This window comes from Arachis stenosperma, chromosome 6 (assembly GCF_014773155.1).
Source record: "Arachis stenosperma cultivar V10309 chromosome 6, arast.V10309.gnm1.PFL2, whole genome shotgun sequence".
Classification (NCBI taxonomy): domain Eukaryota; kingdom Viridiplantae; phylum Streptophyta; class Magnoliopsida; order Fabales; family Fabaceae; genus Arachis; species Arachis stenosperma.
The window spans coordinates 11728013-11741501 of NC_080382.1; the positions used below are offsets into that span (position 1 = coordinate 11728013).

At 43.3% G+C, this 13489-nt stretch overlaps 5 protein-coding genes across 5 annotated transcripts; all 5 read right to left on the minus strand.

Moving 5' to 3' along the window:
- Window positions 1-556: 556 nt before the first annotated feature.
- LOC130933666 (glycine-rich cell wall structural protein 1-like) lies at window positions 557-1254 on the minus strand. The gene is made up of 2 exons (XM_057863291.1): window positions 1119-1254; window positions 557-993 (listed from the first exon to the last, which is right to left on the minus strand). The coding sequence occupies exons 1-2, from the start codon at window positions 1252-1254 to the stop codon at window positions 557-559; spliced, it is 573 nt and encodes a 190-aa protein (XP_057719274.1).
- Window positions 1255-1891: 637 nt separating this feature from the next.
- LOC130933668 (uncharacterized) lies at window positions 1892-3213 on the minus strand. The gene is made up of 3 exons (XM_057863292.1): window positions 2894-3213; window positions 2292-2456; window positions 1892-2210 (listed from the first exon to the last, which is right to left on the minus strand). Exons 1-3 carry the CDS (start codon window positions 3211-3213, stop codon window positions 1892-1894), a joined length of 804 nt encoding a protein of 267 aa, XP_057719275.1.
- Window positions 3214-4932: 1719 nt separating this feature from the next.
- On the minus strand, window positions 4933-5253 carry LOC130933669 (glycine-rich cell wall structural protein 1.0-like). The gene has a single exon (XM_057863293.1). The coding sequence runs from the start codon at window positions 5251-5253 to the stop codon at window positions 4933-4935; it is 321 nt and encodes a 106-aa protein (XP_057719276.1).
- A 53-nt stretch (window positions 5254-5306) lies between these two features.
- On the minus strand, window positions 5307-6337 carry LOC130933670 (glycine-rich protein DOT1-like). Its single transcript, XM_057863294.1, has 3 exons — window positions 6001-6337; window positions 5588-5664; window positions 5307-5477 (listed from the first exon to the last, which is right to left on the minus strand). The coding sequence occupies exons 1-3, from the start codon at window positions 6335-6337 to the stop codon at window positions 5307-5309; spliced, it is 585 nt and encodes a 194-aa protein (XP_057719277.1).
- A 424-nt stretch (window positions 6338-6761) lies between these two features.
- On the minus strand, window positions 6762-7215 carry LOC130933671 (uncharacterized). The gene is made up of 2 exons (XM_057863296.1): window positions 7166-7215; window positions 6762-7062 (listed from the first exon to the last, which is right to left on the minus strand). The coding sequence occupies exons 1-2, from the start codon at window positions 7213-7215 to the stop codon at window positions 6762-6764; spliced, it is 351 nt and encodes a 116-aa protein (XP_057719279.1).
- Between the last annotated feature and the right edge of the window lie 6274 nt (window positions 7216-13489).

The window sequence follows — 13489 nt, forward strand, 5'->3', positions numbered from 1 at the left end:
TTGAAGATCAAAATTTGTTATTACTTTTGTAACGACTATTGATTTTTTGTATCAGAAAAATTTGTTACAAAATATCGCTTTGAATTGTAACAGTTCTATTTTTTGTTACAAAAACTTCTTGTAATGAGACATATTGCAACGGCTTTTTTTTTGTTACAAAATCTTTTTGTTTCAAAATTTTGATTTTTTATAACAATTTTTTTGTTACAAATATTACTTTTTCTTGTAGTGCACTCCCATACGTTAATAATTTAGAGGTGATGAAACTCCTATACGTGAATAGTCTGGAGTCTGGAGGTGATAAAACTGTTATACCTTTACTTTCTGAATATGTTGCTGATATTAAATATAATTATAGAAGAAAGATGATTGACTTTGTTAACCGAAAAAAAATGATTAGTTATATATACAATTATTTTTAGTTATATATGTGTGCATGTATGGTTAATTAAAAAGCCCAACAAAAACAAGGCCCGTTATATAATAATTGAAAAAAGATGATGGACTTTGTACACCGATAAAAAAAGTGATCGACTTTTTTCACTTTATTGCAGGCTTATAATGGAGAGCTTGAATCACCACCACTCTCCCACCACCAACCCCCACCCCCACCAGCCCAGCCCATCTCCAGTCCCCCACCCCCACTAGCCCCGCCCCAACACACGCCGCCACTCACAGACCCATCTCCACCACTCCGCACTCTCCCCCCACCCTCACCGTCACCATGCATCCTAAGTCTCCAACCACCACCGCCAAACCCACCCACTCCCCTTACCTTCACCACCACACCCACCCCCATCAGCCCCACCACAACCCACACCACCACCCCCACCCCAGCTCCACCCCTCCCCACTCGCCCACCCTCACCGCCACCCACGCAACCCACGGCACCCGCACCACTCGCATCTCGACCCCCACCACCACCACCCTCACCGCTACCCTCGCAACCCACGGCACCACTCGCACCTCCACCCCAACCCCAACCACGAGCCCCTGCCACCGCCACCCCCAACCCCTACCAGCACCATCCCAACCCACGCCGCCACCCACAGCCCCAGCTCCACTCCCTCCCCACTCTTCCCCCATCCTCACAGTCACCCCCATTCCCAGTCTCTAACCTCCACCGCTAAATCCAGCCACTCCCCCTACCTTCACCGCCACCCCATCCTCAGTCCCCCACCCCAACTTAAGCCGCCACCCCCAGCCCCAGCTCCACTCCCACCACTCGCCCACCCCAGCCCCACCCCGTACCATTACCACCACCCTCACAACCCACGGCTTCCGTACCACTCGCACCTCCACCCCCCCTCACCCCCACCACGCTCCCTCACTGCCACCCTCGCAACCCACAGCACCACTCGGACCTCTACCACCAACCCCACCTCCACAACCCACGACACCCGCACCGCTCCCACCTCCACCACTCCACTCCATCCCGCATTCTCACCGACCCCACCATTACCACACTACCACCACCACCCACTAACACCTACACCTCCCCACCAATCATCGCTACCACCAGGCAGTCCATAGATCCATCCCAAACTGTACCTCAACAGTTTGGAGGTGATGAAACTCCTAAACATGAATAGTCTGGAGGTGATAAAACTCTTATACGTGAATAGTCTGGAGGTGATGAAACTGTTATATCTTTACTTTCTGAAGATGTTGTTGATATTGAATATAATTATTGAAGAAAGATGATTGACTTTGTTAACCGGAAAAAAAATGATTGATTATATATACAATTATGTTTGGTTATATATGTGTGCATGTATGGTTAATTAAAAATCCCAACAAAACAAGGCCCGTTATATAATTATTGAAGAAAGATGATTGACTTTGTTCACCGAAAAAAAAGGTGATTGACTTTTTCCACTTTATTACAAGCTTATGTTGGAGAGGCTGAATCACCACCAACCCCCACCCCCACCGCTAGCCCCACCAACCCCGCCCATCCCCAGTCCCCCACACCCACCAGCCCCGTCCCAACCCACGCCGCCACCCACAACCCCAGCTCCACCCCTCCCCACTCTCCCCCCACCATCACCGCCGCCCTGCATCCTAAGTCTCCAACCCCACCGCCAAACCCACCCACTCCCCCTACCTTCACCGCCACCCCCCACCTCCACCAGTCCCACCCTAACCCACACTGCCTCTCCCACCCCCAGCTCCACACCTCCCCACTAGCCCTCCCACCCACCCCTACTCTGCACCCTCACCGCCACCCAAGCAACCCACGACACCCGCACCACTTGCACCTCTACACCCACCACCACCCACACTGCTACCGTCGCAACCCCACCACCACCCCCACCGCAACCGTCGCAACCCACAGCACCACTCGAACGTCCAACCCCCACCCCGCACCCTTACTACCACCGCCGCAATCTACGACTCTCGCACCACTCGCACCTCCACCCCCTCCCACCCAACCCCGCTCCCTCACTGCTACCCTTGCAATCCATGACACCACTCGCACATTTACAACAAACCCCCACTTCCTACCAGCCGCGCCCCAACTCACGCCGCTACCCACAGCCCCGGCTCCACCCCTCCCCACTCTCCCCCACCCTCACCGCCACCCTGCATCTTAAGTCTCCAACCACCACCGCCAAACCCAGCCACTCCCCCTACCTTCACTGCCACCCCCCACCCACATCAGCCCAACCCCAACCCACGCCGCAACCCCCACCCCCAGCTCCACCCCTCCCCACTCGCCCACCCCGCCCCCAGCTCCACTCCTCCCCACTCGCCCACCCCGCCCTCACCGTCCCCCTACACCCTTACCGCCACCGCCGCAACCTACGGCACCCGCACCACTCGCACCTCCATTCCCACTCCACTCTCGCAACCCACGACACCACTCGCACCTCCACCCTCCTACCCCCACCGCCAGCCCCCGCCACCCTTACCGCCACTCCCACCCCAACCCCCACAAATCCCACCCCAATCCACGCCGCCACCCACAGTCCCCGCTCTACCCCTCTCCACTCTTCGCCCACCCTCACCATCACCCCCCATCCCTAGTCTCCAACCCCCACCGCCAAATCCAGCCACTCCCCTTACCTTCACTGCCACCCCCACCAGCCCCACCCCAACCCAAGCCGCCACCCTCAGCCCCAGCTCTACACTTTCCCACTCGCCCATCCCACCCCCACACCGCACCCTCACCGCCACCCCCGCAACCCACGGCACCCGCACCACTCGCATCGCCACCCCCTCCCCACCACGCACCCTCACCGTCCCCACTATTACCACACTACCACCACCACCCACCAACACCTACATCCCCCATCATCGCTACCACTAGACAGTCCATAGATCCATCTCAAACTGTACCTCAACAGTATGCAGGTGATGAAACTCATATACGTAAACAGTTTGGAGGTGATAGAACTCTTATACGTGAACAATCTGAAGGTGATAAAACTATTATACTTTTATTTTCTGAAGATGTTGCTGATATTGAAAATTAACTAACTTTTCTACAGGTGTGTGCTAAAGGTTAGGCTTCTGTTACAAACTTATATCATAGATTGAATAAGATGTTTAAACCGGCCATTAAAATTTTTTTTAAATTATATTTCTTTATTCAAATTTAATAAAGAATATTAGAAAAATATTTGGAATAATTAAAGAAATTAACTCTAATTTTTAAATTATTTTATTAAAAAAATAATTATTTAAAACAGTAAAATTAATAAATATATAATTAAAAAATTTTTTTAGATATAATTTATATATGGCTCTTTAATGTTATTTTTTATATAATTTTAATTTATTAATTATAAAAAATTTATAATTTAATTACTAATTTTTTTTTATTACAGGGACATCCTACCACCTCATTTTTTATGTTAGTTTTAGTATGTTTTTTATTTTATTTTTTTGATAGAATTATAGTTTATATGCATAAGAAGTTTAAGGTTAATTCTAAAAAAATTAGTAGATGCTCTTTATTTTATATCAGTTACTCTAAGTACTATAGGATTTGGGGATATTATCCCTGTTTCTGTATTTAGTAAAATAGGAATTATATTTTTATCTGTTTGTTGCCCATTTGTTTCTAACATTCTTGAAAGTTTCATAAAATTCTTTCTTGAAAAAATTAAAAACATACATCATTACAAATTTTTCATAATACATGTCAAATAGGTGGGTAGTTGAGGATAAGATAGTTCATAAGATAAAAGTTAGGGTAGCCATTAGTATTGTCATGATAGTTATTGTTTTGGGAACAATTATAACCCATTTTTTAGAGGATATAAGTTAGTTTGACAGTTTTTATTTGACTAAAATTTCCATGACAACAGTAGATTTTGGTGATTATTCATATAGTACGATTGGAGGAAGATGAGTTTTCAGCAATTTTTATTTTATTTAGTGTTGATATATATAGTTTTTTAGTTTTATATTTGACTAATTTTATACTTTAAATTAATTCTCATTGAATTGTATTTTGTAAATTATACAATGACAATAAATGAAGGTAGCAGTTATCTTTTTCATACTTTTTTTCCTCCTCATAATATATTTAATTAGTTTTAATCAAATTAAATTTTTTTATTCTAAATTTTTTTTCAGTCTGAAGGTCATGAAACTGTTATACCTTTACTTTCTAAAGATGTTGCTGATATTGAATATAATTATTGAAGAAAGATTATTGACTTTGTTAACCGAAAAAAATGATTGGTTATATATACAATTATGTTTGGTTATATATGTGTGCATGTATGGTTAATTAAAAAGCCCAACAAAAACAAGGCCCGTTATATAATTATTGAAGAAAGATGATTGACTTTGTTCACCGAAAAAAAAAAGGTGATTGACTTTTTTCACTTTATTGCAGGTTTATGTTGGAGAGGCTGAATCACCACCACTCTCCAACCACCAACACCTGCTCCATCCCTCCCCACTTTCCCCCCACCCTCACCGCCATCCCCCATCCCCAAGCTCCAACCCCCACTGCCAAACATAGCCACTTCTCCTACATTCACCGCCACCCCATCCCCAGTCCCGCACCCCCACCATCCCCACCCCAACCCACGCCGCCACCCCCAGCCCCAACTCCACCCCAACCTGCTCGCCAACCTCACCTTCACCCCTCCCCACACCTTCACCACCACCCCCGCAACCCATGGCACCCACACCACTCGCACCCCCACCAGCCCTACCCCAAACCATGTCGCCACCCACAGCCCCAGCTCCACCCCTCCTAACTCTCCCCCCACCCTCACCGCCACCCTCCATCCCCAATTTTTAACCCCCACCACCAAACCCAGCCACTCCCCCAACCTTCTCCGTCACCCCCATCCACAGTCCCCACCCGCACCAGCCGCACCCCAACCCACGCCGCGATGCCCAGTCCCAGCTCCACCCTTCCCCACTCTCCCTCCACCCTCACCGCCATCCCCCATCCCCAATCTTGAACCCTCACTGCCAAACCCAACCACTCCCCCTACCTTCACCGCCACCTATCCCCAGTCCCCCACTCCTACCATTTCCACCCACAACCCCAGCTCCACCCTCCCCACTCCCCCACCCCATCCCACCCCGCACCTTCACCGCCAATCCTGCAACCTACAGCACCCGCACAACTCACACCTCCACCCCCACCCCAACCCCGCTCCCTCACCGCCACCCTCGCAATCCATGGCACAACTAGCACCTCCACTCATTATATAATTATTAAAAAAAGATTATTGGCTTTGTTCACCGAAAAAAAAGGTGATTGACTTTTTTCACTTTATTGGAGACTTATGTGGGAGAGGCTAAATCACCACCACTCCCTCATTACCAACCACACCCCGACCGCCAGCTTCTGCCACCCTCATTGCCACCGCCCATCCTCAGTCTTCCACTCCCACCAGTCCCGTCCCAACCCACAACGCCTACAACAGCCCCAGCTCTACCCCTTCTTCACTCTCCCTCCACCCTCACCGCCACTCCCATACCCAGTCTCCAACCCCCACCGCCAAACCTAGCCATTCCCCCAACCTTCTCTGCCACCCCCAATCCCCTGTCCTCCACCCCCACCAGCTCTACCCCAACCTACGCCGCTAGCCCCAACCCCAGCTCCACCCCTCACGACTAGCCCACCCCACCCCCACCCCCACCCGGCACCTTCCCCACCACCCCCGCAACCCACGGCACCCGCACCTCCACCTCCATCCCCACCCCGCTCCTTCACCACCACCCTGGCAACCCATGGCACCACTAGCACCTCCACGCTCCCACCCCGCACCCTCAATGTCACTCCAACAACCCACGACACCCGCACCACTCCTACCTCCACTACTCCACCCCCAACCCGCACCCTCACCGCCCCTACCATTACCACACTACCACCACCACCCACTAACACCTACACCCCCATCATCGCTACCACAAGGCAGTTCATAGATCCATCTCAAACTGTACGTCAATAGTCTGGAGGTGATGAAACTCCTATACATGGACAGTATAGATGTGATAAAACTCTCAAACGTGAATAATTTAGAGGTGATAAAACTGTTATACCTTTACTTTCTGAAGATGTTGCTGATATTGAATATAATTATTGAAGAAAAATGATTGACTTGGTTAACAAAAAAAATTGATTAGTTATATATACAATTATATTTGGTTATATATGTGTGCATGTATGGTTAATTAAAAAGCCCAACAAAAACAAGGCCTGTTATATAATTATTGAAGAAAGATGATTGACTTTGTTCACCAAAAAAAAGATGATTGACTTTTTTCACTTTATTGCAAGCTTATGTTGGAGAGGTTGAATCACCACTGGTCCCCCACCACCAACCCACACCCCCACCCCACCACCAGCCCCCGCCACCCTCCATCTCCAGTCTCCCACCACCACCAGCCCCACCCCAACCCACGTCCCCACCCACCCTCACTGCCACCCTATCCCCAGTCTCCAACCCCCACCACCAAACACAGCCACTCCCCCAACCTTCAACGCCACCCCCCATCCCCAGTCCCCTACCCCAACCCACGCCGCCACCCCAACCCAAGCTCCACACCTCCCCACCCCACTCCGCACCTTTACCGCCACCCCTGCAATACACGACACCCACACCAGTCTCACCTCCACCCCCCCCCCCACCCCACCCCCACCACTCACGCCGCTACCTCCAACCCTAGCTCCACACCCCCTAACCCCCCACTCTGAACCTTCACCGCTAACTCCAAAATCCACGACACCCACATCACTCACACCTCCACCCCACCCTGTAAATCATGTTGCTTGTATGCGAAGTTTGTATTCGTAGGTTTTGATGAATGACAAACCAAACAAACGACATGAAAGACAAACCAACAAACAACTTGAATGAACAAGCATGATTGAAAGATCAACCAACATTCAACGTTGAGGAATGAAGAGTTGAAAGCAACACAACAACAACAAGAAACTCAAGTCCACAACATTTGAAGACAAGTATAGTGTCTTAGGACTTAGGTAACTTCTTGTTAAGAACCAATTGCTAAATCTCTCAACACACTCACAAAATGTTTTGATGCATCTTGCAATTCGATGCTAGCCAAAATGGTTTAAAAACTTGTTTTCAAAGGTACAAAAGCATAGGAATTGACTCCAACAAGTTTGAGATCAATCCTAAGCATTTTGAAGTGATTTTAAGCCATTCTTTAAGGTTTGCATCGATGCACACTCATCTTGCATCGATGCAAAGCATGCAACGACTTGTTGCATCGATGCAAAGATGTTTGCATCGATGCAACCTAGCTGAAAATTCAAATTTCAGCATCAAAGACACATTTGCATCGATGCAAAGTGTTATGCATCGATGCAAATAATTCAAAAACATAAAAAACGGCTAGTTTTGACATAAATGCTCCATCCCATTAATTCCCCAACGTTTCTAAGGTTTGGGGAATCTATAAATGGATGGATTGAAGCCTTATTTCATAATCTTGAGTATTTGAAAACTATCTTGTTCATATTCTTTCATTCTACACATTTTTAAAGTAATATAATACACAATTTGAGAGAGCAATATCAATTGGTTCAATAGTGCTAAACTTGTAATCATACACTCTTCTAGAGAGTACTCATTTCATCTCAACAATTCTCTGAGAATTATTTTCTTGTACACCTTGTAAATTGGAGTGTGATCTCCAAGGTTGAGTCAAGAGTTATAAACACTATAGTCGGTGAGGATACCAAAGAGGTATACTAAGTACTCAAGGCAAATCTTAGAGAAGGTATCTCTAAGTGGAGTGGGTTAGTATACGAGTGGTGATCATATACCGTGAGGTGTTAGAAACTAAGGACTCGGATTGTAAAAGGTTTTGCGCGAGCACCTTGAAGCTTGGCAATAGTGGAACTTCTCAATTGCGATTGAGAAAGAAAGTGGACGTAGGACAAGGATTGTGCCGAACCACTCTAAATAGAGTTTGCATCTCTCCAAACTCATCTCTTCAATATTATTGTCTTTTACCTTTAAGCAAATAAATTGTGATGGTAAAGTAGCTTCGTAAGTACTTAAGGAGTGGCTTAAGTCCGATTGGTGAAAAGCTTGATCAATTTATTTGAGTTGGTGTCTATTGGAAAGTAAAAGCTCCTTATAAATGCTTAGCAATTGGTTAAGCTCTTGGAAAATACTAGTACAATAACGCTTTTGTATATTGTCTTTAACTTTCGCAAAAAGATTCATTGTTGTTGCATTACTCAATTCACCCCCTCTTGAGTAATTGTGCATAGGTTCTACAAGTGGCATCAGAGCTTAACCCTTTGAAAGACTTAACCGTTTAAGGGAAAAAGATGGCAAGCACAGGCTTTAACAACAACACTAGCGAAGGTAACTCAACCGCTAGACCTCCTCTTTTTAGCGGAACAAATTACTCTTATTGGAAAAATAAGATGAGAATTTGGATCCGTTCTCAAGATGTGAGAATTTGGAAAGTAATTGAGAATGGAAATCACATTCCAACAAAGACAACAAGCGCTAAAGAAGAAGGAGTCTCCGTCTTAAAGCAAGTTCCGAAAGGAGAAGATGAATATAGTGACGATGATTGGAAGAAAGTGGCAATGAATGATAAAGCCATCAACTTCATTCATTGTGCACTTAACGAGCATGATTATATGAAGATCTCTACATGTGAAACCGCTAAAGAGATTTGGGATAAACTCCAAATCACTTACGAAGGAACCGACCCACGTTAAAGAATCAAAGGTATTTATGTTGGTTCATGAATGGGAAAATTTAAAATGAAAGATGAAGAGAGCATTGAAGAAGCTCTTGAAAGACTCCAAGATCTTCAACAATCTAAGAATGCTTGGCACAAAATACAATGATAAACAAATTGTAACCAAGGTGCTTACAAGCCTTACACCAAAATGGAACTCCAAAGTGAACGCCATTGTGGAAGGAAGGCTCTATGATCAACTTACATTTGATCAACTGCGAGGAAATCTTCTCACCTATGAAATGACTATGCTAAATAGACAAAAAGGTGAAGAAAGCAAGAAGAAAAGTCTCGCCCTTAAAAACAACATCACTGCAAGAAGAGAGTGATGATAATGAAGAAGAAGGAGATGAAGAATTTGTACTCTTATTAAAAAGATTCAATAAGTTTGCAATGAAGAAAAACTTCAAGGCAAAACAAAGGTACCAAAATGCTATGAGTGTGGAGAAGTTGGACACATCAAAATTGTCCAAAACTTCAAAAAGAGGACAAAACAAGAAATTTAAGAAGAAGGAGAAAGCATACATATCATGGGAGAACGAGGATGAATCCGACTCCGATGACAACGAGGTTGCAAATCTTTGCTTAATGGCAAGCGAAGAAAAGGTTAGTGATGACACCCCCACTTCTTTTAATTTACAAGATGAATATGATGCCTTACTTGAGTGTACACAAAACTTACCCAAGATTATTCTCTCCTAAAGAAAAAGAATATGGAACTTTTAAAACAAAATGAGATGTTGAAAAACGAGAATATCAATCTTGGAAAAGATAAGTGTAGCAAGTAGTGATCCATACAAATCTTGTAAAATGCATGAAAATGAAATTACAAATCTTAAGAACACTTTAGCTAAGTTCAATGAATCTTCAAAGAACTTAGATAAAAGTTGAAAAACCAAAAGCATGTTCATAATAAGGAAGGCTTGGGTTTTGAAAAAGGAAAATTTAAAAATGCTAAAACTCCTATTAGGCAACCGCAAGCCCAAAAGGTAAGCATGCCTAAAAGGAATGAAGCCTTTAAATATCCTCCTCACATGCTTCATTTAGAATTATAATCACAATGTATATAGATCAAAAGATGTTGCATTTAGGAAACAACCTAGGCAACCATTTAGAAACATGCATAGGATGCATAATCCAAATGTCATATGTCATTATTGTAATAAAGTAGGTCATATAGCACCCGTATGCTTTACTAGAATTAAACATATAAACTTTCGTAGTCAAGATACGAGATGGGCACCTTATGGGCATTATGCTCATACTAACCATCAAGGACCCAAATTCACTTGGGTACCTAAAACCAAATTTTAATTTTTTGTAGGTACGTGTTGGAGCTAAGGATACAAATTGGTATGTTGATAGTGGATGCTCCAAAACACATGACCGGCGATGAATCAAAGTTCACCGCAATAGAGCCTACAAACGGAGGAAACGTGATCTATGGAGACAACAACACCGGCAAAGTAATCGGCGTTGGAAAAGTTTATGAGTTGATGAATGAGTGATTAATCTTGAGTAGATTGAAGAATTTGAAGATTTAAACAATGGAGGATCAACAAATTGAAGCTTATAATGGTTTAAGTGAGTATACATGTTGGAACTCAAAGGATTGAAGAAAGAACCACCAAAGGATGAAATTTGGTGATTTTGGGCAAAATGATGCATGCTGCATCGATGCAACCAAGCTTTGCATCGATGCAAAGCACAAGACGTGCTATGTGCATCGATGCAAGACCATTGCATCGATGCAAACACGACCAATTACACAAAACAAGTGATTTGGCATTTTTGAGCAACAAACCCCATTTTTGAGCAAAGTCACTTTTCATTACTTTATGCTTATTTGATTATATGAATTGTTAACTAACTCCTAGTAAGTAGATTTCTATTATGGTTTAATACTTTGATATTTCCTTCATAATTTTGTTTAATGATTAATGCTTGTATGCTTGTTTGGTGAATAACTCAAAATAGGCTTGGTACCCCTATTTTAAGTTAATATGCAGTCTTGATATATTTTAGGGGGATTATGCATGCTTATTATATATAAAAAGAGGAAATCAATTCTTTTTGAAAGGGGGAATATCTCATCCTTGAGATTAATAGAGAATTAAACTTAAAAAAAAAATTCATTGTTTTATGCATGCTTCTATGACACATTTTAAACTCCCTTCTTTTTGATAATGTCAAAAGGGGGAAGAAAAGTTTGAGGATATTTGAAGTTTTGAACATTTGAAAAGGAAGAGAAGTTTGAGGATTTGAAAGAAGAAATAATTTGCAAAACAATGATTTCAAAAAGACTTCCGCTAAGCAAAAACTTTGATATCTAAATCGTTTTCTTTGATAAACGCCCTTTAAAAGAACAAATGCACATATTTAGGGGAACTCCTGCAAAATGTTTTTTGTGAAGTCTTCTCCAAAGCTTTCTATAAAAGTGCATTATTGTTACTTTCAAAATCATTTATAAATACATATCCTCAAAATTGGTTTGTCATTATCAAAAAGGGGGAAATTGTAAATCATGTTGCTTGTATGCGAAGTTTGTATTCGTAGGTTTGATGAATGAAAAACCAAACAAACGACATGAAAGACAAACCAACAAACACTTGAATGAACAAGCATGATTGAAAGATCAACCAACATTCAACGTTGAGGAATGAAGAGTTGAAAGCACACAACAACAAGAAACTCAAGTCCACAACATTTGAAGACAAGTATGTCTTAGGACTTAGGTAACTTCTTGTTAAGAACCAATTGCTAAATCTCTCAACACACTCACAAAATGTTTGATGCACATCTTGCAATTCGATGCTAGCCAAATGGTTTAAAAACTTGTTTTCAAAGGTACAAAAGCATAGGAATTGACTCCAACAAGTTTGAGATCAATCCTAAGCATTTTGAAGTGATTTTAAGCCATTCTTTAAGGTTTGCATCGATGCACACTCATCTTGCATCGATGCAAAGCATGCAACGACTTGTTGCATCGATGCAAAGATGTTTGCATCGATGCAACCTAGCTGAAAATTCAAATTTCAGCATCAAGACACCTTTGCATCGATGCAAAGTGTTATGCATCGATGCAAATAATTCAAAACATAAAAAACGGCTAGTTTTTTGACATAAATGCTCCATCCCATTAATTCCCCAACGTTTCTAAGGTTTGGGGAATCTATAAATGGATGGATTGAAGCCTTATTTCATAATCTTGAGTATTTGGAAACTATCTTGTTCATATTCTTTCATTCTACACATTTTTAAAGTAATAATACACAATTTGAGAGAGCAATATCAATTGGTTCAATAGTGCTAAACTTGTAATCATACACTCTTCTAGAGAGTACTCATTTCATCTCAACAATTCTTTGAGAATTGTTTTCTTGTACACCTTGTAAATTGGAGTGTGATCTCCAAGGTTGAGTCAAGAGTTATAAACACTATAGTCGGTGAGGATACCAAAGAGGTATACTAAGTACTCAAGGCAATCTAGAGAAGGTATCTCTAAGTGGAGTGGTTAGTATACGAGTGGTGATCATATACCGGGGTGTTAGAAACTAAGGACTCGGATTGTAAAGGTTTTGCGCTGCACCTTGAAGCTTGGCAATAGTGGAACTTCTCAATTGCGATTGAGAAAGAAAGTGGACGTAGGACAAGGATTGTGCCGAACCACTCTAAATAGCGTTTGCATCTCCAAACTCATCTCTTCAATATTATTGTCTTTTACCTTTAAGCAAATAAATTGTGATCGTAAAGTAGCTTCGTAAGTACTTAAGGAGTGGCTTAAGTCCGATTGGTGAAAAGCTTGATCAATTTATTTGAGTTGGTGTCTATTGGAAAGTAAAAGCTCCTTATAAATGCTTAGCAATTGAGTTAAGCTCTTGGAAAAATACTAGTACAATAACGCTTTTGTATATTGTCTTTAACTTTCGCAAAAAGATTCATTGTTGTTGCATTACTCAATTCACCCCCCCTCTTGAGTAATTGTGCATAGGTTCTACACACCCCGCTCCCACAATGCCACCCTCGCAATCTATGGTACCACTCGCACCTCCACCCCTACCCCACCCCCGCAACCCACGGCACCTGCATAACTCCGACCTTCATCCCCCACCCCCATCCCGCACTCTTACCGCACCCACTATTACCATACTACCACCACCACCAACCAATACCTACACCCCTCCCCCTCCCCCATCATCACTACCACTAGGCAGTCCATAGATCCATCTCAAACTGTACCTCAACAGTCTGGAGGTGATGAAACTCCTATACGTGA

What these genes read in the sequence shown, in the direction of transcription:
- LOC130933666 (XM_057863291.1), bottom strand. Translation starts at nt 1,254, where the DNA reads ATGGTACGGGGTGGGGCTGGGGTGGGCGAGTGGTGGGAGTGGAGCTGG. An exon ending in GGCTGGATTTAGCGGTGGAG is followed by an intron (nt 994 to 1,118) that starts GTTAGAGACTGG and finishes TGGCGGTGGCAG; the next exon opens with GGGCTCGTGGTTGGGGTTGG.
- LOC130933668 (XM_057863292.1), bottom strand. Translation starts at nt 3,213, where the DNA reads ATGCGAGTGGTGCGGGTGCCGTGGGTTGCGGGGGTGGCGGTGAGGGTG. An exon ending in AAGGGTGGCGGGGGCTGGCG is followed by an intron (nt 2,457 to 2,893) that starts GTGGGGGTAGGA and finishes ATGGATTGCAAG; the next exon opens with GGTAGCAGTGAGGGAGCGGG. An exon ending in GTGGTGGTGGGGTTGCGACG is followed by an intron (nt 2,211 to 2,291) that starts GTAGCAGTGTGG and finishes GTGAGGGTGCAG; the next exon opens with AGTAGGGGTGGGTGGGAGGG.
- LOC130933669 (XM_057863293.1), bottom strand. Translation starts at nt 5,253, where the DNA reads ATGGAGGGTGGCGGTGAGGGTGGGGGGAGAGTTAGGAGGGGTGGAGCT.
- LOC130933670 (XM_057863294.1), bottom strand. Translation starts at nt 6,337, where the DNA reads ATGGTAGGGGCGGTGAGGGTGCGGGTTGGGGGTGGAGTAGTGGAGGTA. An exon ending in GATTGGGGGTGGCAGAGAAG is followed by an intron (nt 5,665 to 6,000) that starts GTTGGGGGAATG and finishes TGGAGGTGCTAG; the next exon opens with TTGTGCCATGGATTGCGAGG. An exon ending in GTGTGAGTTGTGCGGGTGCT is followed by an intron (nt 5,478 to 5,587) that starts GTAGGTTGCAGG and finishes GACTGGGGATAG; the next exon opens with GTGGCGGTGAAGGTAGGGGG.
- LOC130933671 (XM_057863296.1), bottom strand. Translation starts at nt 7,215, where the DNA reads ATGTGGGTGTCGTGGATTTTGGAGTTAGCGGTGAAGGTTCAGAGTGGG. An exon ending in GTGAAGGTTCAGAGTGGGGG is followed by an intron (nt 7,063 to 7,165) that starts GTTAGGGGGTGT and finishes CGTGTATTGCAG; the next exon opens with GGGTGGCGGTAAAGGTGCGG.